General features: G+C 37.4%; 1 protein-coding gene across 1 annotated transcript; it reads right to left on the bottom strand.

The window, feature by feature from the left end:
• Window positions 1-971: 971 nt before the first annotated feature.
• NTS (neurotensin) lies at window positions 972-13,603 on the bottom strand. Its single transcript, XM_068190334.1, has 4 exons — window positions 13,299-13,603; window positions 9,159-9,220; window positions 2,860-3,084; window positions 972-1,382 (listed from the first exon to the last, which is right to left on the bottom strand). The coding sequence occupies exons 1-4, from the start codon at window positions 13,357-13,359 to the stop codon at window positions 1,236-1,238; spliced, it is 495 nt and encodes a 164-aa protein (XP_068046435.1). The 5' UTR covers window positions 13,360-13,603; the 3' UTR covers window positions 972-1,235.
• Between the last annotated feature and the right edge of the window lie 13,057 nt (window positions 13,604-26,660).

Here is a 26,660-nt window from a genome sequence, read left to right as displayed (position 1 = left end):
GGGTTTTCTTCAAGTGTTTTGGAACTGTATGGGGGGCATTTGTGTGTGTGGAAGGTGGGGAGTTGTTTCTTTGTTTTGTTTGTTTTTTTGTTTGGGAGGGGGTGATGATGTGGCTATTTGTTGGAGAACTGCTTTGAGGATATACCTCAAACAGGAAACAAGTAAATTTTCAAAACCAATGTCTATCCTACTTTTGCCTTCTGGTCTGAGCATCCAGACATCACAGGTCTTGGACTAGCCTTCAATTTTGATGGTTATTGTGGCCCCCAGTCCTTTCAGACTGTTTTCCTCCTAATTGGAACCCAAAATAATTGAGATCCCAAATCTTATGTACACATCACGAACACAGAACTGGAAAATGTGTAACTTTCAGGCAGCAGTTGATTCCTTATGGCTTGAAAGCAATTTTTCCTATGTTGTGACCTTCCCTCTCTGTCAGCTTCCAAGACTGTTTTCAACTCTGAAACTTCCTGTTTTCTACACATTTGTGGAGGGAAGGAAAGGAAATGCCTTTTAATAGTAATTTTAAGATATTTTAATTTTAATTAGTCTTTCAAACACTTCACCAAGTTTCTTGTGTAACCAGATTACTATTTTGATTTTTTACAGTGACAGCACTGAGACATGAATCAGCTTTTTGTTGTTTGGATTTTTTTTCCTGAGCATTCATAGATTAGAAGCCAAAAATTCAAAATTCACGTACAAGCAATCTACTTAAAACATTCATTTTGAAATTGCCACTTAATAGTTAATCCTTTTCTTCCTTAGACCTCTTCTTATAAATTAAACTAGTCAAAACATAAAATATTGTGGCACTTCTTACTACTATATTATTCAAGAAATTTGGAAACATTTACATGTTTGAGGTGTTGAATTAAGAAGCTGTAAGGTTCTCAGTAGGATTTATGGACAATATCAATTTACTTGGTGTTATGTTGGTGTGCTTTATAAAACTGGAAAAGACTACAAGATTGTTTGAAAGCATGTTGAAATCTCAGTTTTGTACAATATATCATGCTTAAAAACTAGTTTTATTTGCAAATGTATTAGTCCAATTAATCTCAAGTAGGAAAAATTCACAATCAAGAAACAGCAATTGCAAAAAAGACACAGCTATGTTATCATCTTGATTTTCCGGAGTATATTTTCACACAAGTATGATTTTAGATTTAGATAAGATAACCATAATGCACAGTTACCTATGAACTAAATATACATTGTTTTCTTCTGCTGCATCAGTAATATGAACTTCTCTTGAGTATGTATGGCCTTCTAGCTTTGTTCACATGTAGCTGCCGTTTCAGAATATAGGGATTTTTTCTCTTCATGATTTCTTTTTCTTGGCTTGAGTTCTCTAGATCAAAAGCATCTTGCTGAAGTAACTGTAGGATGCAAGAGACACACTGTTATCTATTTTTTTTTGGTAATGAAGATTATAATCTCCTCAAAATTTTAATAAAGTATTAAAATATTTTATTGCCACCAATAAAAATCTTTACTATATTAGCTGCAGCATTAATTAAAAAAATACAAAAAAATACAAAACTCAAGGCACAAAACTAAAATCAAGCTAAAGATGAGCTGAGCCCTACAGAAGTGATATTTAAATTCCTGCAACAAATTAGATAATTGGTTTTCACTAGAGAGGAAAGCTGCTATATCCTCCTTAATCCAAAACTCAAATAGACTGAAAGTTTTCTAATGACTATCACTCTGTTATCACACATTTAGGTTAAACACCTTCTCACTGGTTTCATCTTTTGAGAAATATTTTAATCTACAACTTCCTGCAAGGCAAGGAATTGTGATTAAGACATATGGGTTATTTGGTTCTAGAGTAGCTCTTTCCAGCAATAAATGAACTGTTGAAGAAAGTCTTCAGAAAACTCTGGTTCTCAAAAAGGTTGCAGTCCTTTGCATGGACCACCCCAGCTAATATGGGGATTGGGAATATAAAGAGTTATGACTCAGCAAAGCACAACAAAACAAAAAACCAAACCAACCAACCAACCAACCAAACAAACAAACAACCAAAAAAGGTCTGGATTTAGCTAGACTGTACATGAAGCTGAGATAGATGAAGAAATTTGCTTTACTGGAAAGTGGGTAGTGACACTGAGTTATCTTTTTTCACTATACAAAGCAGCTTTTAGTGTAATATCTAAAAATGCAAGTGGATTGTGCCAATTGTGCTTCTGTGTAACCACTGTAATCATTGTATTAAACTATATATCACAGATGGACTATGAAAAATTACTGTTTAAGAGCAGCAATATTCATACAATCATACTGTCAACTTCCAGGGTCCTCTTTAGGTGTAGGGAAACAAAAAGCAGGAGTTATCTTGTTGCCAGTTTCCTAGTAATGATAATAAAACCAGAGTACCTAGTAAAATGGTATGTACACATGGGCATGTATCCCTGCATTTTGAATCTAGTTTGCCTTAGAGTCTTCAAACAGAAACAATGGGTACATTTATTTATGCTTCAATAGATCTATAATAACTTCATGTCTGTTAAGCAGATATTAATTGCATTTTCTGGCATAGTGATGACTTTCATGTTTGTTTGGTTACCTGGAATGGCTACAAAGAGTGGGAAAAAGTATGTAGTTAAGGAAAGTTCTAATTTATCCATAGGTTTTTGTAAGAAACATACACTCAGGTCATCATAAACTGCACTAATTCACTACCCATACTGAAAGAGGCATATTAGAGATAATAAAGAATATAAAAAAAGGGAAGGGAAGGTCAGACAATGTGATGGAGATGACATGGATAGGGATTTTTACAACATCACTACAAACAGAGCCTGAGAGTTTAATAGCAGTAGAACATGCATTTGTGATTGTTTGTGTTACCTCCCAATGCTGAAAGGCTCTGCTGTGGCAAACTTTTTGGAGTTGATATACTGTCAGCATTGCTTCCAAGCTGAAGCCATCCAGAGCTGCAGGGAACTGTCTTCCTGGCACCACATCCTCCTCATCTACCTCTACTGTTTCCCCCATTTGGTTGTTTATGTTGTTGACAAGATTGCAGACATTTAGCAGGGTCATTTTCCAGTAAGGAAGTTTTGCTCTGTTAATCTGAAAATAGAAACACCCACGATTCAACGTATTTTGGGTTTTTTGTATTCATGTGCTCCATTCAAATGTTTTGTTAGAAACCAGTTTATGTTTCTGAAGTGCTTTTCATCTGGTCAACTTTTAGACAATAATTAGAGTGCTGAACTTAGGACAACTCATTTATTACACACGCCAAGTCTGCTTCCTTGCAGCCTTGCCCCCCAGGTAGATATAAATGATGAAAAAGCTAAACTGCTACCAAACCAGAATGGCGGCATTTCATAGTCATTCTGCACAGGTGCAAACAAAAACACAGATGGAAATTAATATAATATAAATTCACAGGTGTAAATAAGGCTAATGAATCAAACCCACTGGAAAAATTCCCAGCTCAGGAATCCAGGCTGGATGCCTGTGGTTAACTAGACACTCCTCCCTAGTGCAGCACAAATACCAGTCATCCCAAAATTCCCTGAGAAAAGGAATGGAGTCCCTGCTTCAGGACAAGCTGTCTGATGAGTCTGGGTCTGAAGTTACAGAATCTGTAAGCCCCAGGAGTTTTGGATACTGGAAAGTGAAGAGCCTGGGAGATGTTAATTGAAGGTCTGTAGGCTTAGGAAGATGGAGCAAAGATAAAACATAGCTGTGAAAAATGAAGTACTCCTGATTTGGTAACTGGACTGAAAAACCAAGGCCAACTGTATTTTGCTTGTTCCAGTATCTTGCATTATGTATGAGCTCTGAAACCATTTTAAAGAAATGCTGATAAGCATGATTTTTACTTTTCTACTGGTATTGTTTTTTCCAAGCAGTTGCAGCAGTAGTCTTCTTCCATTTTGATTATCAATAGCAAAAAAGTAAGTTTAAAACTTAATTCTTATCTCATTTACTGCTTTTCATGATTTTGCCATTTTCTTCATTCTCCCACTACTAATTATTTCTTCTGCACTGTATTCTTTTCAGTGCTGAGTACAGAATTTAGTTTCCTTCAACTAGAACTGGTGACATAGCAATCTCCAATCAAAAGCCAAACAGCAAATTCAGTTTATTCCTGGCAAGGATTTCCTTGCTGTGCACATTAGGATTAGACATTACCTATGAAGTGAAATGCAGTTGCTTCTTTTCCTGTATGTACAAGTTAAATACAGGTATGACACTAACACAGACATTGCCTTTCACACATACTTGGCAGCACTAATGGAGAGTGTGGATGCAGTGTTTACTTGGCTGAACCACCAGGTAATCACATAGCCTGATTCTTTAGAGCACCTTCCTAACAAAGGGGCCTTGCATGCAAGATTTATGTATATTCATCACACTTGACTATTTTTTGAGGGAAAAGAAAGAAAATTCAGACAAATGAGGAAGAAACAAGAAAAGCTGGCATCACTCTTAGCATTAGTTACAGAAAGTTTTCTTTTGGCCATGATGATTACTCCAACGTACATCTGATACAGGTGCCCTTCAAAATGAGAATGATTTAGCCATTTAATACAACTCCTCTGCACTCTCGGATTCCTGACAACATCTAAAAAAATATTTTGTCTTGTGGCTAAGAAAACAAATTTGAATTTTTATTTGGAAGCCTGTAATTGGTTCTGCACTCTTTACTTTGAGCACATATGTTTTCTCACTGAACTACCCTAGTTAGTCTATCAAATTATTTAAAAAGATGTGACAGTTTTAAGATAAAATTATTCTCTTTGTAGAATATTTAATTTTATTAACAGAAGTTAAACTAGGAAAAAGACCAATTGCCCAATGCAATTTCAAAATATTCTTTGGTCTGTTTTAATCTTTTTTGGAAAATAAAAATATGGAGCTTTCCATGAAAAATGAACAGTTTCTCCAGTTCACTGTCCTCTCCTAGGTATGCAAAAGAAATGTGAGCTAGTACTTCAACAGCTAAATTGCAATGGAGCATAGAATCTAGAGGCAGTGCTACATGAGCAAGTGAGGTTTCTGAGTTAAGAACCAAAATATCCCAGTGGATGGAAACAGAAGAGTAAAGGATAGGGTAACTTTTCATGCCTTCTTGCATAATTTAGAGAAATTTTTTGATCTGAAGTTACTACTTCATGTCAGTCTGATGCTCATCTATGTATAAAGGAACTTTCTTCTGTGTATTTGTAAAATACTTAAATAGCAGATTTCCTTGGGTGAAAATTATCTTAGCTCTTATTTACAAGATTAGGAGAAAACAAATTTGCAGTGCTGTCTGCAAGCTTCTAACTAATATTTCATTTGTTAAGGGAGTCTAATTCCTATTAATGCCATGCATATATTGCTTCAAAGTATTTTTACTTGGGTACACCTGCTTCTGGCTTACTGCTAGCATTAACAATTCAGTCACAGTGAATTTTGGGTTATTTTAATAGAACATAGAGTTTTCCAGGTCATGTCCAGTCACTGAACAGAGGAGTCATGTTATTTTTCTGCTCCACTATTGCAGTAAGTATGAAAATCAGACCACTTTGCTTTTTGGGTTATGGAAAATATCTGAGGCAATTATACTTAAAGGTATATGTAAAAAAAAAACAGTTTAAGATGATGATAATCCAAATTTTCAGTTTAATTTATAATATGGGATATATTTTATATTTTATACTTTTATATGTATTTTCCACAGAGGTCTAAGCAATATCAAGTACAGTAGCTCAACACATGTTTTGGAAAACACCTACATAATGAAACAAGGAACCCTTATCTGCCAAGGTAGAACTAATTTTTTTAAGAGTAACTTGAAAAATATCTGGGAATAATCTGAAGAAAGAAAGGAGATTGAACTAGAATTTAAAATGTATATGAATACTGAAGTGAATATGATGTATGTATTTCCACTGTTGAACATGCTTGTAAAATAAGAATCAGATATATAATTTCTCACACTTCATGGATCTTGAAAGAAAATTTAAGATCATCTAAGCAACTGAAATAAGCGTATTTCCGTCTTTGACAACAGGCTTGTTCTATGCAAGACAAAAGAGATTTGCAAGTTAAAATTTATATGATATTTTATTTCTATATCTGGTTGAATGATACCCCTGATAGTTTGTCTAAGATACTTCTTTTGTTACAGTTCATCCATACATCCCAAATGCTATTTTTCATTAGGAAAAATTATATCTGCTTTTTAAATTCTTGTCTTTATCTAGCAAAAGCAGATTAAAAGCAAAGTCATTACAAAGTAAAAATCCCAAGTTAGTGTAGGATCTCTATGGTTCTTTTCTATAATAGCAGTTGAATTTTGTTCAGGTTGCAACCACAGAAATAATATCTTTAATCAGATATAACAGTGAGTTATGTCAAAGAAGAAATCCTTCCATGGTGCATATTAATGCCTGCAAACCTAATTAATTTTTATGTTATTGACTGAGTCAGGAAGTCACTAGCTCCTAGATAGATGTAGGCTTCTCCTACTTCTAGGCAGCTCCTCAGACAAGGAGGCTAAACACTCTGGGCAAATGCAGTCATAAATAGACATCCCACAACAATGAAAACTCAGTGGGTCCATGACTTCAGAAAATTAATGTTGGGTGGGATCCCAAAGGTGGAGTATATTCTAGGGCTAATATATTCTCCAAGAAATACTTTTGTTATACTTTTTTTTCTCCTCTAAATAACAGTCTCAATCTTTTTGAGGTCAAAAAGTTTCTTCATGCAACTAGTGGTTTCAGGCAAGCATTTAGAAAGCTGGAAATAATTATCTCTTTGATATGAATAGAGTTTTCTATTTCAAACAAAAGAGAGACATGAGATAACTGTCCACATATTTTGACATGCCAGGTTTTGTTGCTTTACCTGATCTTCCAAATGGCTTTTTGGATTTTATCTTAGGAAAAAGAGCATTTTAAGGACTTGTTTGATCCTTGTATCTTGGTTCAGATGTAACAGCAGGGAAGGGTGACAAACTGTATTAAATGCTGAAGACAGGTTGCAATAAGCATGAACTACTTCTTTAAGGATGGAGAGTGATTCAGCATATAGGTAACTTTAATGAGCAACTTGAAAAGGGGCAGCAGACACTGGACAGCAGTCTGTGAAGTTAAAGGCATAAGGCAATTCTTCCCATAATATAGATAGACTACTGATTATTGCAAAAGGTCTACTTAAGCCCTGGCTGTATTCTTGATACTATAGACCACAAGTGCCTACTTAGGTAGATTTTTGTTCTATCAAATACTAAACCCACAAGTGATAATCCATTTTGCTGCACTTTTAGATCTCAGCTTTCATAAACAGTAATTTTTTTCCCATCTTAACGCTGTTTAAATTGTTAGGATTTCCTCTGCTGACTACCAAGTCAGTGCCAAATACAGTCTGTGCAATTTAGCAGTAATTGCCCTCAAATTGAACCAGGTCTCAGGCACAACACAAGACAGGTATTACACATACCGTCTTCAAATTTGTCTATCACACCAGAACCATAATTTGTTGTAATGAGGGTAAAAATCTGGCAGTGGACAACAGAAGAAAAAAGTAATTTCAGTAATGAATGGGAGAGTGATATTGCTTATGTAGAAGATTTGACACACAGTTTTTAGTGTTTCCACCATGTCTTGCTTTGATGTCAAGAGACAACATAAATTCAACTAATGAACATTAGATGGTGATTTAAGGCATTATAATGTAGAATTAAAGGAATGTCTCCAACATGAATCTACTGCTTCTGTTAACTTCAAGGGTCAGTTGACTGTGCTAAATACCCTAAGGAAGCTAAACAGCAAGCTACATGACATCAAAAAATGTAAGAGTATTATTGGAATCATGATGACATTATTAAGTGGTGCAATATATTTGTGCATTTGGAGTTACCTGAGCTTGTGTTCTGTGGTGAAAGGAAGGACAAGAAGGATGTTCACAGATCCACTAAAGTCAGTAGCAGAAATACCAATAGCTGCAGGGTTTTTATTCCAGGGCATGCTATGCTTTACCACGCAGCAAAGAAAATATTTTTGTTAGCCCCCTACATTTCAATCTGCCTCAGAAAAGGAGAAGCTATTAAATCTTTCTGTACCTTATAAAAGTGAGTGGTCAACAGGTTTATTTGTAATCTAAGGTTAACTATCATGCCAGTAGAGAACATTGAGATCTAAGAACTGCCAGACCAGTTTAAGAAAACACATTTTCTGGCCTCATACTTCTAGTCTATCCAATGATCCTGTGGAAAAGGCCACATATACTTAAATACAATATATGCAGAAGTCATCCTAGCAGGTTTTGTCTTTAACCTTCAACTAGTCATTGGCTTATGAAAATTTCTTTTTTGGGGGAGAAATTTTTCATTTCTCATTTTATTTTCCATTAAATTTAAGTACCGCTTAAACTTTATTGGAATAACAAATTAAAATATTCATCCTTAAACCCATAGCACTTGTTTCAGAGTTTGTTCTTCATATGTCGTTGAAGATGGATCAGACACATATATTTCCTAGATCATTTATGAAAGATAATTGTGTTGAGAAAGTGTCTATCAGCCTGTCCAATACATACATGCAACACTTTCTGCTTCATCTTGTCAATATGAGGTTTTCACTGAATTTTTATATATTCATATTAATAACATAAACATTATTCACAGTCTGGAAACCTGTCAAGGAAATGCCATTTACAAAGTTGATATTTTCACAGTCATGTCCCCATGTTCCTGTACTGGCACTGTGATCAAAATCCTAACCCAAAACTGGCATATGTATTAACTGGTTTTGCTTTATGATTGTCTTAATTTTATATGCATATAGGAAGGGTTCTGCATAAAAATAGCACTTATAGATTTGACTCAAGGTTAATTTAGCTTTCATCGGGCATAATCTTATTGGAAACACATTTCCTCACATAAATTTACATCTCTGTACATAACACAGTTTTGACAGTTTAATGAAAGTACCAGTGTTAGAGCTGAGGAACATGTTTAGTGTGTCACATCAACACCTTTACATTTCCTTTGAACTGGAGAAAATCTTGCACCAAAGTAAAACCTAACACTGAACTTTTCTGTCTAGACCATAGGTTATTACTATGTGCAAAGGCTTTTGGGTTTGTAATGAGAATTCATTTGCTCCCTCCCTGTCAGGTAAAGGAAGAAAAATAATTACCTTTGATGTGTACATATTGGTCAATAAATCTGCTTCTAATGCTTTCATTTCCTCTTCTGAATCTGGGAATAAACCAGAAACACATGTTTATTATTTGATCATAAATCATGGACATTTCAATTCAGTATACAGAACTTAGATATTGAAATTATTTTTAAAAATAAACAACAAACACAAACACCAGTGACCCAGAGGGACTGTCAGGAGTCTTCAGTTAACAGCAATATTATATTAAAAAAAAATACTCAATATATTTTTAAAGCATGATCAAGCTTATTGAACTGAATGGAACTGTTCATTTATCTCAGTTTCATAGCAGAAAGGCTCACTAAACTGTAATTCCTTCAGTATAAAAAAACTGCTGCAATATTCTTCATTATTTTAATAATAAATATTTGTCACCTTCATTTACTTTGGAAGAAAAATTTGAATATTTATTTTCAAATTATATTTAAGTAGTAATTATTTATGTAAATTGCAGTTATGATTACTTGATTAATAATCAATATTTTTGATTATTCTTAATTAAATTAGGGGTATTTTTACTGATATGAGGGAACTGAGCTTGACCAGTTTATGATACATGCTCTTGACAATGTATGTACAAAAATAAAGTATTCTGACTGGAAGTCTAAGGTTTTCTTTACTGATTCAATCGACCTTTGATAGCTCAGTAGACTTGCAAGACTTGTGACTTGGTAAATAAGGTAAAAATTGCTGCGGAAAGAGAAAATACACAGCCACATTTCCATACACAGCATCACAAGATGAAGATGAGAATCACAATGAAGATCTGGTGCCTTGGTAGCAGCAATCACAGCTTGCAGAGAAAAAATATAAGGAATCAGCTAAACATTTGGCTGAAATACGGTTCCACATGGCTTTTACCTTTCCTGGAATACCATCAATCCAAAAACAAACAATGCACTAATATTTCAAACCATACTGAATCAAAATATATTCCATATTCATATAGGTAATATCTCACTTTCAATAATCAATACTGTTGGCATATAAGACCCTACCACTGAATCTGTGGAGAGATTCTGCCCATGCCTTCATTTCAGGGATCCTCACCATGTTGTGTCACTACCTTTCACAGAACATGAGACTGCAAGGGACCAAAAGCATGTGCTAATATGTCATTGGTTTCTACCAGCACGGAAGCCACTCATTACAACGCTCTTATAAATCAGTCAAGGTAAATCTCAATAAATCTCACAACTACTGTCACTTTGATTCTTCTCTAGGAAACACTTCTGACTATCAGTGCTTATTCACTTGCTTCTGATTTCAAGTCTAATTTATTTCTAATTACAAATGTAACCAAGGTTTGCAAATAAATTCCTACACTACAAATAACACCTTTCTATTTTTAATATTTAGCCATCATGTATTTATTGAGAGGAATCATTGCTCTTCCCAGCTTAGTGTTTTCATCTGTCCTCACAAGATCAGTAACCAAGTGCAAGATCACTTTTTTTTTGGTCAAAAACCATTGCCCTGGAAATCCCATAAATGCTTCATTGAAAGGCTATGCCTAGATTTATTGGGCTCTCACCAATTCTCCTTCCTTGCAAAAGCCTTGCATTCCCCCACTCATCAGAGCAGCCCTCTTCTGTCCCTGATGTGTTCTCAAGTGAGAACAGTATAGCACAGTTTGGCTCAGCAGCCTCAATACTTAATCACCTTAATGCTTACTATTAGCTACAGAGGGCAGCTCTCTGACATGTCTTTTGGTTTTGTTTGTCTTTTGTGGCTGAAAACCACAAAAAAATGAGTTAGATAACAAGATAATGTCTTTTATTCCTCAGATTTCCAACAGTTGTGCTTTAGTTAAAAATAAGCTTTTAACAGGAATTTATATTATTTCCTAAGCCACTGCATTCTGTATTGCTGCACCACTTCTTATTCCTATTATTTAGGTCATCAAAAACTTCCGTGTGTCACATATATCCCCTTCCTCTGTAGAGATGCTCCTGTTCACCTTTGCATTACTAACACAATAGATTCATTAATTATTTTTAGCATGGAAGCAATTGCATTTAAGTGACTTGCTGTAATGCTGATCTACAACCAGTCTTATTCAATGTTTAAAATGTTCATATTAAATAGGACTAGTTCTAGACCAGTCAGCAAGTCTCTAGCAACTGATCTTCAACCTAATGCCTTTCAGCAGGAATGGCAGTCAGTTTTGCCAGCTTTACCATTAGCCAAAGTTGTGGTGACAGCACAAGATCACTTCAGCTGAATTTCTATCAATGATAGCATCTCCTGTGAGCAGGAGATGACAGCATCATGATTTTTGGGGTCCTGGATCACACCAGCTGAGAACAATAAAAGGACTTGTGTCTGGTTAGCACCTGTTTTTTGTTTCTATAAAAGATGGGAAGATAGCTTCTACACATCAAGGCTGGAAGATAGCTGCAGGCATGAAAAATGGGAAGGAAGGTATTAAGAAGGATTTGGATTGGAAAAAAAAGAAATGTAGAGGACATTATTTAGGAATCAAGATTCCTTGAGTGAAGAATAAAACAAGGCTTAGAGGGAGAGAAGGAATCATGTTCAGGTAATTCAGGAGTCAAAAGACATGGATGAGGAGCAAAAACATAAAAAGAACAGACTCTCAGAGGGCAATGTATAAAAAGCCTGGTTGAACATTATTGTTAAAATCAGAGAGAAATTCACACAGTTTGATGTATTATTGATTCCACTGACAAGAAAAATAGTTTATACTCATATATTCACATTTTACAGGAATAATTACATTCTACAGGGCAAACATTTTCAAAGAAAATTTAAATTTTTTTTTAATGGTATAACTGTCCATATTAGTTACAGATTATTTGAGCCCCTTCACATGAGCTTCTCTGTGTCGTTTCTCATTTACAAATAATTTCAAATTTTCAAGCAAATAAATCATTGTATTAGTTCCCCACACAATTTGACTTCTGGGTTTTTTTTAATGAACCTATTTTAATTCCTACTTATTGTTTTTTTACTTTAGTGCTCTATAACGAGTTGAATTTGAAACTGCTTCACTGAAAATACTAGTGAGGAATTTGTTTAAAAAGCTTAGAAATATATGAGGAGAAAAAAAATGTTAAGCTTTGTCACTGAGATCATGCGTTCCTATAATACACAGAACAATTATATTTAAACTGTAATAAAATGCAGGTATTATGTGGTTTACATCTTTCTTCTGCAGGGGAATACAAACTGTGAACTTCCATCTAAAGTGAGAATTAGGAATTCTGAGTCTTTCTGAACACTAAAGTTGAAAAATGAAGTTGCCTGTAAATTTACCCAGTAATTTAGTGGAGTTAAAAATAAATTTTCAAGTTACTTAAGTTTGGATTTTGCAGGCTATTCTACTTCATATATATATATATATATATATATATATATATATATATGTGCATACACCTGTTTAACTATCACCATACCTATTTGGTCATAAACCTTAGACATCAATGGCAGATGCTTAAAATGTGTCATTTTAGGGAAGAAAGAAGCATTTTAATATACTGCCCTCCTTTTGAGCTTTTTAAAGCAGTTGCTCTTGGAGAAAAAATGAATTTACATCAATCTTCTTACTGTGTGGTCTGCCTGTGCTTCAGCGGTTTTTTTTAACCATAAATTCAGATTTGTTGTTAGCAACTTTTTCTCCAGATAATAAAATTATGTTTCTCTTTCTAAAAAGCAACTGAACGGCATATATATTCATGTTGATGTCTGGATTACGGCAGCTATTCATGAGTTGCAGAAATTACAATTTGTATCTTAATTTGGAAATACATGATATTCAATAAACCACAGCAGATGGTCTACACTGATTTGTATTTCCAATGACTAGTCTGCACTAACTGCCGCGGTATGGGTGCTGTGAGGAGGAATGGATTATACGAAGGGAGAAAGTTAGAGGAGTGATATAAAAAAACCATGATGCTAGCCAGAGCCCGTTACCAGAGGCGGCTCCCGGACGCCTAATGGGGACAGCCGGCGGAGCCCGAAGCGACTTCACTCCTTGCTTTAGGTCCCTCTTAGGGCCGCGGCAGCGGCTCAGCGCCCAGCGGTCAGAGGGGCTTCGGGGCCGGGCGGTGCGGGGCGCGCCCGGCGGAGGCGGCGGCGGGCACTTACCTGAGCAGAGGCTGCAGGAGGCCAGGGCCAGCAGCACCACGCACACCAGCTGGACTCTCATCCTTGCCGCGCCGCCCTCTAGAAAGTAAAGTCCATAAATCCTAGGGAGAGATGGAGAGAGAGACAGAGAGACAGAGAGACAGAGACAGACAGAGCCCCGCCGCTCCTCGCCCTCCGCACGCGTGCTGACAGGCGGCTGCAGGCACCAGACGGGGGACCCAGACCCTTCCCCAGCTATATAAGCCGCGGGGTGATGTCACGGCGGTACTGCCATCGCCTCCTGACGAAGCTCCCTCCCTCCCTCTTCCCCCTCTCCTCCCGCTGCCCCCTCCCCGCCGCTCCGCGCCCGCTGACGCCACTCACCGCCTGACGCACGCGGAGCCCCGCGGGGCGCGCAGCGAACCCCCGCACCCACGGCCGCGGGGCGCGCCCGGCACGGCTTTTCCCGAAAGGGAACTCTCCCGGGATTTTATTATTATTATTATTATTATTATTATTATTATTATTATTATTATTATTATTATTCTTTTTAAAAAAAGTTTCCGCAGGTGCTCTGTCCCCCGGTGCGGGGCCAGGGGTGGGGAGCGACCTCACCGCCGTCCTCGTGCGGTTGACGCCCTTTGTCTTTCATCTGTAGAACCTTTCCCTACAGCAAGGGAGGGAACTGCGCACCGGTGACGGCAGGGATGTTAAACTGGGGATGAGCAGGGAATGCCTGACATGGAGCACGGCAGGGATGTAACCCTGGTCGTGGGTATGAGTGTTGTTGCATCGGGCACGGGTAGCAGGAAAAAAGGGGAAGAAATAAAGTCTGAATGTGTGAGAGATGGAGCAAGATAACGGGAAAAGCCACTTGATAGAGTGTTTCATAGACGTGCAAAAAATTGAGACCCGACCAGGCTAAAGCCTCCCTATTACTTCTGAAGAGCGCTTGCCACAGCCACCCGCTGCGGTTTCAAAAAAGCGAGCGTTCCTCAGAGACATTTCTCTCAGGATGCACTTTTCCCTGTTGATTTTTCCACTAGGAATCCTTCCTCAGCGACTAACACAGACCAGGCTCGGTGCCAGCCCCCCGAGGTCGGCAGGGAGCAGGACACCCCGGGACCGCAGGCGGAGGCAGGGCGGCGGCGGGACGGGCGCGCTCTGCCCCGGGCGCGGCGCGGGGCCCCCGTCCCTGCCCCGCATGCCCTGCCCTCCGCGGCTGCCCGGGAGCCCGCCTCTGCTCCGGGCTCTCTTTCCGCCTCCCGGCTCTCACAGCTCCTGAGCCGCAAAACCCAGAAAAATGACCCGAAGGTGAGGAGGGCAGGGTGACCTCCAACGTGTGAGTACAAAAACGTAAAGCTGAAGACTGGCGTCAGCCTCCATGGCACTACTGCTTTTGCAGTGTGGGTTTTGGCTTTTTTTTTTGTTTGTTTTGTGGTTTTTTTTTTTTTTTTTTGGTTTTTTTTTTTTTTGTTTTTCTCTTCTCAGATACAGAATGCTCCATATGTTGAATACAGATACAATGCAGAACATTTCTGTCTCTCTGAATACATTTAAGGACACATACACGTGTCACACGTAGCAGGAACACAGGCTGCGAGTAGATTCTTCAGTCGTGGATGTTCCCTTCACTGCAGAAATATTCCTCTAAAATGCAAAGAGTAGAGATGGGTATTGTTTTCCTCCCATACCCTCTGCAACTGAATAGATGTCGCAAAAACATGTAAAATTTTTGAAATCCTGCCACAATGAACACCTGGTGAAAAAAGTTTAATTAATTGATTTCTTTCTTCCCTGAAACAACTTTTGCAGCACAACAAACTTTAAATTCAAATGTTTCTTTGGTTTATGCTGAAATAAATACACACAGAAATGAAATAGAGTGCACTGCGGTGGTATTAGATGTTTTAAGAGCACGGTTTTTTGCATACAGTTGGGAACACATCCTTCTGTACTAAAGAGAGAGAAAAAAAAAAAAAAAAAAAACACCAAATTCCCAAAACACATTTATCACATTTTATGGGCTGTGTTAGTCTACTAGAAAGTTTCAGCTGTCATTCATATGCCTGAGAACCCAGGTTAGATGAGGTAGACACTCACACTTCCCTCTAGTCTTATTTTCTAATATTTCCATGATATAGAAAGACCAATCTGCAGCTAATAATGCTCTGTGCATGTTCAATAGTTCAGAAAGTGCTATGAATGAGAATCATATTTCATAGATATTTTCTAGTGCCCACTTTCTGTCACAGACTTCTTCAATAGTCTAATTACCCATATTCTTATGTAACTGGAATTTAAAGGAATGATTTTTTTTCCCTCAGGAAGAGACTAATTGCCATTTTCCCTGCCATTAAAATCTGTGATCGCCTAATTGCTGCCTTTTTTGTTTTCCTTTTTTTTTTTTTCCATAGGTAATATTTGCTAGTGATTTGAAAGGGGCAAATATATGGTATGTTTTGAACCATATTTTTTTGCCATTGGTCTGTTTCCATTTTCTTTTTCTTGGAAACTGACAAGGCAGAAACTTCAGTGTTGAAAATCTTCTTTGCTTTCTTACCATGTTTTAAGTTCCTGATGTTTAATCTTCAAATTCCCTGGATCAGGTTCAATTGAGCTTGGACAATTTTTTTTTTTTTTTCAGTAGAACTCAGCTGTCATCTGTTTGATACTTCTTTACTTGCTTTTTCTACCTCTTTCATACATCTGTACCTTGTACTGCTTCACAAAGAATTGTATAATAGGAATTTTAATCCTTTCAATAGTTAATTTCTTGAATCACCTCAACTTCAAGTCATCTTCATATCACATTTCTCCTAATAAAGAAGAGAAGCTATTATAAGGAAAAAAGCCAACCCCTTTGCAGATATCTCTCTCTCTCTCTCTCTCCCCCCTTTTATTTTTAAATATTCTTAGCTAAAGAAAATATTTATAACTATTCATTAGTGTCAGTCAATTTCGGAAGCTCAGTTTATCTTTACTTGCTCTTAGCATGTGATTTAGACAGCCTGTCCAGGCCTATAAATCAGGTCAACTCACAACTGGGAGGCACTGGAGATAACGAAACAATCAGGTAAATGGCAGATTCACGGAAGAACAGATACATAAACCTCTATTTACTTTGTCATAAAACTACCATCATAGCATATGGGTAACAACGAACACAAAAGCTGTAATCACCAAACAGAAGAAGAGTACCATTCTGCTAATGTTCCTGCAGTAGAAGGTATTGGGGGTTATAATAAGGAACTCTTAATATTGCAGTTACCAGTCTTATACCTCTAAAATAGAAATAAACACAGAATGAATAGACGAAAATTCAAGATGTTCAGTCTTGCTATTAAATATATTTAGGTCTCAAAAAATTTTTAATGGGTTTTTTTATTATTATTTAGTTAAACCTAGCAGTAGTTATACAAGTATGAAAACTCCAAGGGGAATCATTCTGGGGGTAGTCATCCAGAAAATGTTTCATACAGCAAATCTGGCTAAAGATATTCAAAATCTTAAAAGTTGATTTTAGTTGTGGTGATTAACCTGCTTTGCCACTACAATAGTTTGGCCATCCACAGTTTAGGTTAGCATGCTGGGCAGAAAACGAATGACTCAAATTAATTTATATCATGTCAGGCCAAGGGACAAGCTCAAGCAAAGCAACAGGACATACAGGCAAGGGCATTCAAAGCTCATTTAAATAATTAATGTAATCAGACACTGCAGCAGAATTTCCCAGGCATTTTGAATTCTCAGCATCTCTTTTCCTGAGCTTAAATATAAGTCAACGGGATTTATTGTGTTTGGTCAGCACAGCAATGCTCAAAACTTGATGGTGATTCAACTGTTGAAAATCCTGGAGACCACCTCTGCTGCAAAGAATATCAGAAAAGAATTCAGAAGTAAAAGGCAGATGGTGCTTTACACATTAGATCATTTTTATTAAGTAAAACATTGAGCATCCTCTCTACTTCAAAGCTAATCTCTTAAAGTGCACATGTTGTGCATTTTAAGGAATCCTTGAGAAGTTGACTGAGTATTACCAAAGAGCTTACTGATACAGAAAAAAACCCAAGCACATAAGCGACCACATTATTGTCAGAAGAATTTCTTAATATGCAACAAATTTCTGCCACATTTTAAGGAGCCACAAATCTTTAGAAACTTCCTGGATGTCCAGCGAGCTCACCCTTTGTGTTTTCAAGTTCTGGGGTCTAAAACTGTTAAAGTGGCATACTGTGTAGCTTCTCCATATGGGGTATACCTGCATGGTAGAGGTTTTTTTTGATGGTTTGGAGTTTCAAAACAGCAATGCCATCTCAGTACCCCAGGGTACTCAAATCACAGAAAGCTTAAAACTATCATTTCAACAGAATAATCTGAAGTATCATTTCCTTTTTATTTTTTTTTCCATCAAAGCACAGATGTTACATTTCCAGAACTTTGGGATTATCTTAACCCTTCTCATGAAAAAATAGATTCTATATTTACATTACTATAAAGTAAACACAATGTGTATGCATCAACACACCAACAGTTAAAACAACTGAAAGTACAAAATGTTAGGACATGCACGCACACATATCTATAACTATTTGGAAATTGTTTAATAGAAGTCAGTTTGGATAAAAAAAGGGCATAAGAATACAATATTCACTCCTACTCCTAATTTCCATTTGCTTTTAATTTTTTTTCCCTTTCAGTAAAATCCTTTTATATGAGAAAGCAAGCAGTGCAGTTAGAAGTGCCACCACAGTGTGTCATGGGAGTTATGCTTCGGGCACCTCCTCCTTACTCTCACTTCTCAGCGATTCATTCCCAGGCTAGACTGAATCTTTCTCATTTCTCTGATTACACATTTTCCTCAAATACCTAAGTTAATCACTTTTTCATTTCTCTCCAGTGAGCTATGAATATTTTAATTTAGGTTCCAGGGTATAATATATACAAGAGACATGGGTGAAAAGCCTGATATAACTTTGTTGGGTATTGAATATTCATGTAATCCACTGTTCATCAGACTGATCATGCTTTGAAATTTTGTTTTAAATTGATGCAAAGTTAAAAATTGCAAAATTATTGTCTTACTACTGTTACTGTTGGACTGATATTAATGACTACTGACAATTCCCAAAAGAGCAAAATTAAATTGATTTCAGAGGGTTGACTCTCTTTTTCCCATGATATTCAGTTTTTGTCAGCAATTATTCTTCAGCATTCCATGGAACATGGTAACCAAAGACATAAGTATACACTGTTATATTACACTGGCTCAATTATCCCATATAAATAGGAATTGGAGTCCACACTCTGAAACTTTTGAAATCATCTCTCCTGCCTCCTTCACAAATTTCTCAAATAATTGTGTCTTTCCCTTGTACCCAAAAGAGAATTTATTTTAACTAGTTATTTAAAATCACACAGCCATTAAGAAATTTTTGAATTAAAAATACTGAGGAATATTTCTCTGTGCACAATAAAGAGGCAATATATTATTAGTATTGTAAATCACTGAGATTATGCTGAGACTTTCAACTTGATCAGAGTTCTTCCCCAGGAGTCCTTAAGAGCTTTCCAAACAACCGGTAGCCTTTCCTTTTTATTCTCTTTTTTATTTTTTTTCTTGTCTTTTTTTTTTTTTTAATAAAGGTAGCCTCAAAGAGTCACGGACATCCTTCCACAGTTCTCCCACTGCAACATAAGAAAATACAAAGAATCACATAGAAGTGCTTTTTCCTTTTTCAGTAAGTTAATTTTCTTCTTCAGAAAATTTCATTAAGCAGGGCCAAAGCACCAGTTTAAAATTAATTCTTAATATACAAGGTTTTTTTGCTTGACCATTTATGTGTAAATTAGAAATTGTTAAATCTAATTGTTCTGGATTTAGGAGTGATAGTCAGAAACAAAATATGGATTTAAAGAACTGTGGTTTCAGGACTGTTCCAGCATGCACATACCAGGTATATACCACTTCTGCAACTTCCAGCTTTTTTACCTAAGAGGGATGGAAAGCGTTTATGTAATTTGCACATCTGTGAACTGAAATTTGCATGCATAGTATTTAAGAAATTCCTTGGAGATTGAAAAGCAGACATGCCAATAAAGACAAAGTGGTAATAAGAATACATGTTACAACAGCAAACACAAGCAACCAATCATTTACAACATAAGCAAAAACATCACTGACAAATAAAGCAATCACCCTTTCTGAAAAATAAAAAGAGGCTTTGCATCTGAAGAATATTTTGCATTTGGGTAGCACCTTTCCATTTCAGTGCTTCATAAACATGAATTAACTATATCCATGTCTAAACTAGAATGCAGCCTTTAAATATACACTGCTCTAGAAAGAAAAGTTTGTTGTCTGCGGCAACCTACAGCAACCTAGACTGTAGTGTCAAGGCTTATCACAGGTAATGCTGAAGAGCTGCAGTGTTTATCCCTTATCAAAGCCATCCAGAGCAGTGCATGCTTCTGAGTATATGTCCTGACAGTAGTTCCACATCTATGATCACCATCCGGATCATAATGCCATCAAGCCTTGGTGCACTCTCTCCTCTCTCCCTCTCTCCCCCTGCCCCCCTCCCAGCAGAAATATGTTATACTGGCAAGAGAACAGTTACACTGTTGTAACTGCAGGTAAACGAAGGGATTCAGCGAGCACAGAGCGCTCACACCCCAGATTAACACGCTGATGTCAGCCATGCCTTGTGCTGTAGACATGATCTCAGCTTCAAATCACTATCCCAGTGCATTGATTTGTGCTGCTGGAGCCATGTTTAATTGAGACCCAGAGGGGACTGTTTTCTAATCACTCGATGATGTAGCCCCTGAAAACACCTCCATACATGCCTAATTTTAAGAAGATGAACACCATGACTCAAATTACTAAAACTTAAGCTTGTCTGTATCTGTAAATTTCATGTACCCACACCAAGGGGAACATGGATTGTTGATTTAAACAGTGAGGCCTGAATTCCAGCTCTTGATTTTGGTTGAGATACCTACGGAATACTTTGGGCTTCAACTGAAAATACTTAGCCGTCAAAGATTACAAGCAGGTTTGAAGAGAAGAGAATTATACTGACCTGAAGGTACCCTGTAGCATTTTGTATTGTTGATTTAAGTAAAACTAAAATTTTTCAAAATCAGGAATAAATACTTAGTGCAGACACAAACTTCAGTTTCTTCCAGCTTTTCCCCTCATTGTCACCAGTCTCCCTTGGATGAACAAGTGGTCCAGCTGTATTCATGGTAACTGATGAGACAGCTTGACATTGACGGTTACAGCTATCACACAAATGGTACCTTTGTATTCATGTAGCTACAATGGTCTCTCTCCATAGGGCTATAAATTTAGGAGTAAGGTAAAACATGGGAAGTAAATATCTCTGACCCTGTTTCAGTGAATATCATGAAAAGAAAAAGGTTTATATACCCCTTTGCTGTGTGAATAGCCAGCTGAGGCCTCGATGCAGAAAAAATAATGTTAGAGAACACCCCTACATACCTAAGGGAATTTAGCAGGTGTGAAGGAGTTAAAAAAAATAAGTAGATATGGTGTATTGCCTTGGCAGGCTTACACAGGTCCATCAAACAGCAGTAACTCCCTACAGTCTAAAGCTTCAGAAGGGGCTGAACATCACAGAGCAATGCCTCACTTCGTACATTCAACTCTTACTAGAATTCTGTAACTTTTAGGTTGGAAAAGTCTTCAAGTCATCAAGACAAGACATCATCAAGTCAAAACATCAGCCTAGCAATTCTGTGTCAGCAGCTAAGCCATGTCCCATATCCACACATCTTTTAAATACCCCCTGGGATAGTGACTCCGTCACTTCTCTGGAAAACATGTTTCAATGGTTGAGAACCCTTTCCATGAAGAAATGTTTGCTAATATCCAGCCTAAACTTTCCCTGGCACAACTTGAGGCCATTTCCTCTCATCCTCATACTTGTTACCTGAGAGAAGAGGCTGACACTCACCTGGCTACAACCTCCTTTCAGGTGGTTGTAGAGAGCAATGAGTCTTATTTTCTCAAAGCTAAACAGCCCCAGCTCCCTCAACTGCTTCTCATAACACTTGTGTTCCAAACCTTTCATCAGCTTTGTTGCCCTTCTCTCAACATGCTGCAGCACCTCAATGTCTTTTGGTAGTGAGGGGCCCAAAAACTAAACACACTTGAGGTGTGCTAAGTACAGGACAACATTGACAGAGTTTACCACTCAACAAAGTTTCTCAGGAACCTGGTGTCATGGTTTAAGCAAAGCCAGCAGCCAAGCCCCATCCAGCCCCTCACTCACTCTCCTACCACTGAGACTAGGGAGAGAATCAAAAGGGAAGATGCTAGGAAACTCATAAATTGAGATAAAGGCAGCGTAATAGAGAAAGCAAAAGCCACACATCCAAGCAAACCAAAACAAGAAATTAATTCACTGCTTCCCATGGACAGGCAGGTGTTCAGCCATTCCCAGGACAGCATCACACATAACTTGAGGAGACAAAGGCCATCAGTCCAAATGTTCCCCTCCTTCCCCCACTTTATATACCTTAATATGTGGTCTGGAATAATTCTTTCGTTAATTGGGGTCATCTGTCCTGGCTGTGTCTCCTCCCAACCTCCCATGCACCCCCAGCTTCCTTCCTAACATGGCAATACAGAAAGCAGAAAAGGCCTTGGTTCTAAATAAGCCCTGCTCAGCAGTAACAACACATCTATATTACTCACCCTGTGTTCAACACAAATTCAAAACAGCCCCTTACCAGCCTGTGAAGAAAATTCCTCTTTCTGTGAAGAAAATTAACCCTGTCCCAGCCAACACCAACAAACCTAGAGATAAGGAATTGGCCATTATTTACACATTTGTTTATGACATCTAGTTTTGATATAATACTGATTTCATCTGATAGATTGTGCTGGGTGACCCTGCTCACTACCTTTTTGTGTGATAGGACAGTTGTGTTTTGAAATTCTTACAGTGTGCAGACACCAGCATCATCACAAGACAGCCTACTGCCCTGGTACCAGGGTGAGACTGTGTGTGTTTCTAACAGTAATTGAGGCAAGAGGAGAATAATACATTTCTCTGTCATGCATAGCAACCATTCCATTTCCCCCTTCCACAACACATTACTTCTAGCTATCATCCATATTTGCAACGCAGAATATGTCCTTTTGCATATAAAATTCAATAGTAGCAGTTTCTTGCCAGATCATAATCTTTGTGATTATATAGTTGATTTTATAGTAGTCCTGGTCATAGGTTTATGCTCCCAACCAACTAGGTCCTTTTGGAGTAAGACCTTGAAACCATCACACAAGCCTGCACAATAAACCACAGTCACAGTCAGGAACTGCCTGGCTTCCATCCACTGCTACATCTTTTAGCACAGGGGAGGCTAGGCTTAAATAGTAAAAATAGCCATACATATTAAAATCAGTGGGAGTTAATTATCTAAACAACTTTGTGGATTTGGACTGAGTCAATCCTAAGTCAAAAGTCTTTATGCCTTTTACTAAATAACTCTGTTTCCTTTACACTGCTTCAGGAATTAGGATACCATCAGCTAGCAGAGCAGAGAAGAAAACCATGGAGTACATTCCTTTTATTCTCCAGAGTTTAGGTGCCTGGGCTTCAGGGAATACTCTTGCTGAAGTAATAATTAACAATTTAGTGGTGAAAAAACTTGTACTTGACTAAGAGGCACAGAAGAGTTTCATGGGAGCAAGTATCCTTCACTGCGAGGCATTATACCCCAGTTCAACACAGGAGAATATCTTCAGGAGAAGGCATATGTATTGGCATGCATACCTCTGCTGTGTAAACTGTCTCATTCTCCTACTTTGTGTTGGTCTGTCAGATGCAAACATGCAGCCTACATAGTTTTCTGCCCTTTGAAAATATTTCTGATTATAGTTGTTCTGAAATGCCATCTGTTGCATCTGTGTCAGAAACATTCAGGCATCTGAAATCCACCTAAAACTTTCATTAGAGACCTAGGTTCCTTACTGGAACTAAAGTTAAATCTGTGAAAGAGCATTATTTCTGAAGGACTCAGATAGATTTGATTGTATCATTGTGCTTGAAATAGACAAAGATGCTTGAAAATGCTATATAAAATCCTAAAACCAGCAGGGTAGGAATCTGCACATGATGTAATACTTGGAGACAATTTATCAATTGTCAATCAATACTTAGAATTTATCATATGTTGTGGATTAGAAGATTCCTTCATGATGCCCTTATCACCTTTAAAAGTAATTAATGAACTGTTATAGTGCCAGTATCAGATTAGGAAACAGCAGCATTTTTCCACTGCAGAATTTTCAGTGATGTTTCCAACGCTTTCCTGGATGAGAAAAGGTGAGTGGAGTACAAAAATTTGTTTCTGTTCCTCTGAAAAACAGGCTGGAGAGATGGATTAGTTCTGCCATTTGAGTTTGAGTATTTTCCATGCATGGCTGGAATCTATCTAAGGAAGAGGGCTCATGTTTTAATGTGTGCCTGGCCCATTTAAGAGACGACATGTGGAGATGTCTGTCTCTCTGTGCAGGAAGACGAGAACAGGCATGCTGGAAGCTTACACAGGAAAACAATATCAAGGATTTTGGTGTAAAGTTGCAAAGTGATAGGCTTAATGGGTGCAGGTACTGACAGGATCCCAGGGACTGGTATTAAATAAGAACATGAGTACTCCCTCTGTAATGACTGGAATAGTGTACACCTCCAGGGGACATTTGTTTCACATGTTAGTCTCAAAAAGATGTTCTCTTTTAACAGATGAGCACACTTAGAGGCTTGTTTCTTTCTGAAAATCATTTTCAATTGAAAAGGCCAGTTCTTCTAAATACTGTAATATCAACTTAAATTGCCTAAAAATGAGTTCCTCTTGTGAAAGATTAAATAATGACCCAAAGTTAAATAATGAATCAATGGATTCAGCTCAACTGAGCAAAAGCTTCTGCAAAACAGCCACAAGAAAAATGTTTCCTCTGTATATGTGTGTATTTGAGGAATCATATCTGACCCTGAGGGTGTCAACAGTTTATCCTTAATTCCTGTGACAATGATAAGAAACAATTTAAAATATATCTTTCAAGGAGAGAAGTAAATTCTGTACAGGGAGTGTGAAGGCTCCTTATCTTGGAGGCTGTCTGGTGGATAGGGGGTCTTAGTCCTTCTTAAAGCTTGCTTATCTACAAATCCTGTGATCATATTTCCTCTAATTCTGCAAGAAATCACATTGATTCTCTTTGGATGTAGGCAGCATAAGTGTTTTTTTTCAGTAGGCTATAGCACATTTTGCAAATCTAGATTATGTCTTTTGAAAGAAAAATATTTTTTATATAGAAAAATCTTTATTAAAGATATTCAGAACCCTAAACTATATTTGTATCAGGAAAGTATTTTTGTCACAATTCTGAAAAAAGGAAAAATATTTTCTTTGTTTATCTTCAACTTCTAAAACCTTCCAGTCATAGAAAGTTTCTTTGATGTAGCCAGTATGCTTTCAATGTGTCTTTTTCAATGGATGCAGTTTGATTTGGAAGTGTACTCAGATGTAGGTTTGGTGATAAATCCTCTATACCAAGCATTGCTGACCCAGTTATGGCAGCTTGGGACACAGCAGTTCATCTAAACTGCTGTCTTTGACTTAGATGTCACAAGTCAGGCTCTTAACACCAAAGAATACAGCCACAAAATACTATTGCAACATGCTGCAAAAACTATTATGACAAATAATAGTACAATATATTTCACAAGAGGATGAAAAAATCCCCAAAATAAAATAGGGTATTAGGTAAATAATTTAACCATGACTGCTGTTTCCAAGATAAATGTACAAATCTGCAGGAGCTGAGAATTTAGTTGATGTCTCTTAACATATCAAATTTACAGTCAGGAAAAAGGATCTGCTAGAGAGTTAGAGAAAGGACAAAAGGAGAATTAATTTTCATGTTAATTTTCACATTACATCCAATTATTGACAGAAAAGCTGCTCTAGGAGATCATCTCAAGTACCTTGCTGGCATTGTGTTCTGTCTCTGATAGGTGGGCAATAGCACATGTTTAGAGAAGAGTGCAAAAGCAAGGCAAATATCAGGTAGGCTTTTTTACTCCCAGCATCAGGTAATCAGCAATTCAAAGATTTTGAGAGCTGAAAGCATATTTGGACCGTTATATTTAACAAACTCCACTACAGACAGAAGGATGTTCTGCTCACTTAATTTCCTTCAGCCTTTTATTGCAGACTCTTCAAGTACCGAACCGACAAAAATTTACACCCTTACAGAAAGAATAGGAAAATGTGGTAAGCACACCACAGGAATACATAAGCGATGAGAGTTTTGGAAATGGAAAAATGGTAAATCCAGTCACAGGGTATTGTTCCAGCACCTACTGAAAACAAGGAAAGAGATTTGGGGCTGGATAAAAAATGGGCCAACTGTGATTGTGCAGACAAACAACTTGACTCCGTATCTGGGGGTGTTCTCTTTGCCTATTCCTAGGAGTACTTGGGGCTTGAAGAATATAAAAAACTAGTTCTGTATCTGCAACAATGAGTAAAAACCTGCTTAATCAAGCTGACTGTTATGTTCACTGTTTTATTAAAGTACAGGAAAAACCGTACATGGAAGTCCTCTACAAGAGGGCACAGCAGCCAAGGTGATGCTTCATGTGGACCCAGTCTGCAAGTCAAAAGTAAACTGTGAGGTTTACTGTACTTTAGGCCATACCAGTAGCTACTGATCTGTAGGGAAAGGTAGGGAAAACAAAAAGAGGTTTGAGATACAGCTGGGCTGAGGTGATAAAGACACAGAATACAGTGATCTTTCTGACTTCTCTTGGTCATAAGATCCATGGTTTTGCCTAATCTCTCCTTTTAACTATTCCTACCTTTTTCTTTCCCAAAATTTGCAATCAGATGGCAGTTCTGTCATTATTTGCAGTCAGATAGCACTTCTATCTTCAAGTCATTAACTTAAAAGTACAATCTTTTTATGTGTATTTATTTAAACTTTGCTTTATGATTGTTTCTTTCAGCAGGTCCTTATATTTACACTGTGAGAAATAATTGTTTCATGTTTATTTTCTGCATGATGTAGATTATCACAGAGCTCTTTTAAATAATCAGATATTCACCTTCCTTCTAAGCCAAGAGTCTTATCTCTCTACTTAAGTTTCTCCTCACATATGAAACGACTCTGTATGTCAAGACTCTTCTCCTGCCATGTACTCCACATCCTCCTTCAGATGGGCTACCTCTGTTATTCAAAATGTAGACTCAGAGTGAAAGTTTACAGTGGCATAACAACCTTTTCCAATTCATTCTGCATTCCTTTCTCATTAATTGTTAACTCTCTCTGTTTGTTTTGGTTTAGTT

The sequence above is a fragment of the Anomalospiza imberbis genome, chromosome 5 (assembly GCF_031753505.1).
Source record: "Anomalospiza imberbis isolate Cuckoo-Finch-1a 21T00152 chromosome 5, ASM3175350v1, whole genome shotgun sequence".
NCBI lineage: Eukaryota > Metazoa > Chordata > Aves > Passeriformes > Viduidae > Anomalospiza > Anomalospiza imberbis.
Note: the sequence above shows the minus strand (reverse complement) of the source record. Positions and strands in the feature narration are given on the sequence as shown.

Coding starts and splice junctions, on each gene's coding strand:
- NTS (XM_068190334.1), bottom strand. CDS start 13,359: ATGAGAGTCCAGCTGGTGTGCGTGGTGCTGCTGGCCCTGGCCTCCTGC. Junction 9,221..13,298: donor CTCCTGCAGCCTCTGCTCAG/GTAAGTGCCCGC, acceptor GTTTATTCCCAG/ATTCAGAAGAGGAAATGAAA. Junction 1,383..2,859: donor GAGCCTTTCAGCATTGGGAG/GTAACACAAACA, acceptor TGCATCCTACAG/TTACTTCAGCAAGATGCTTT.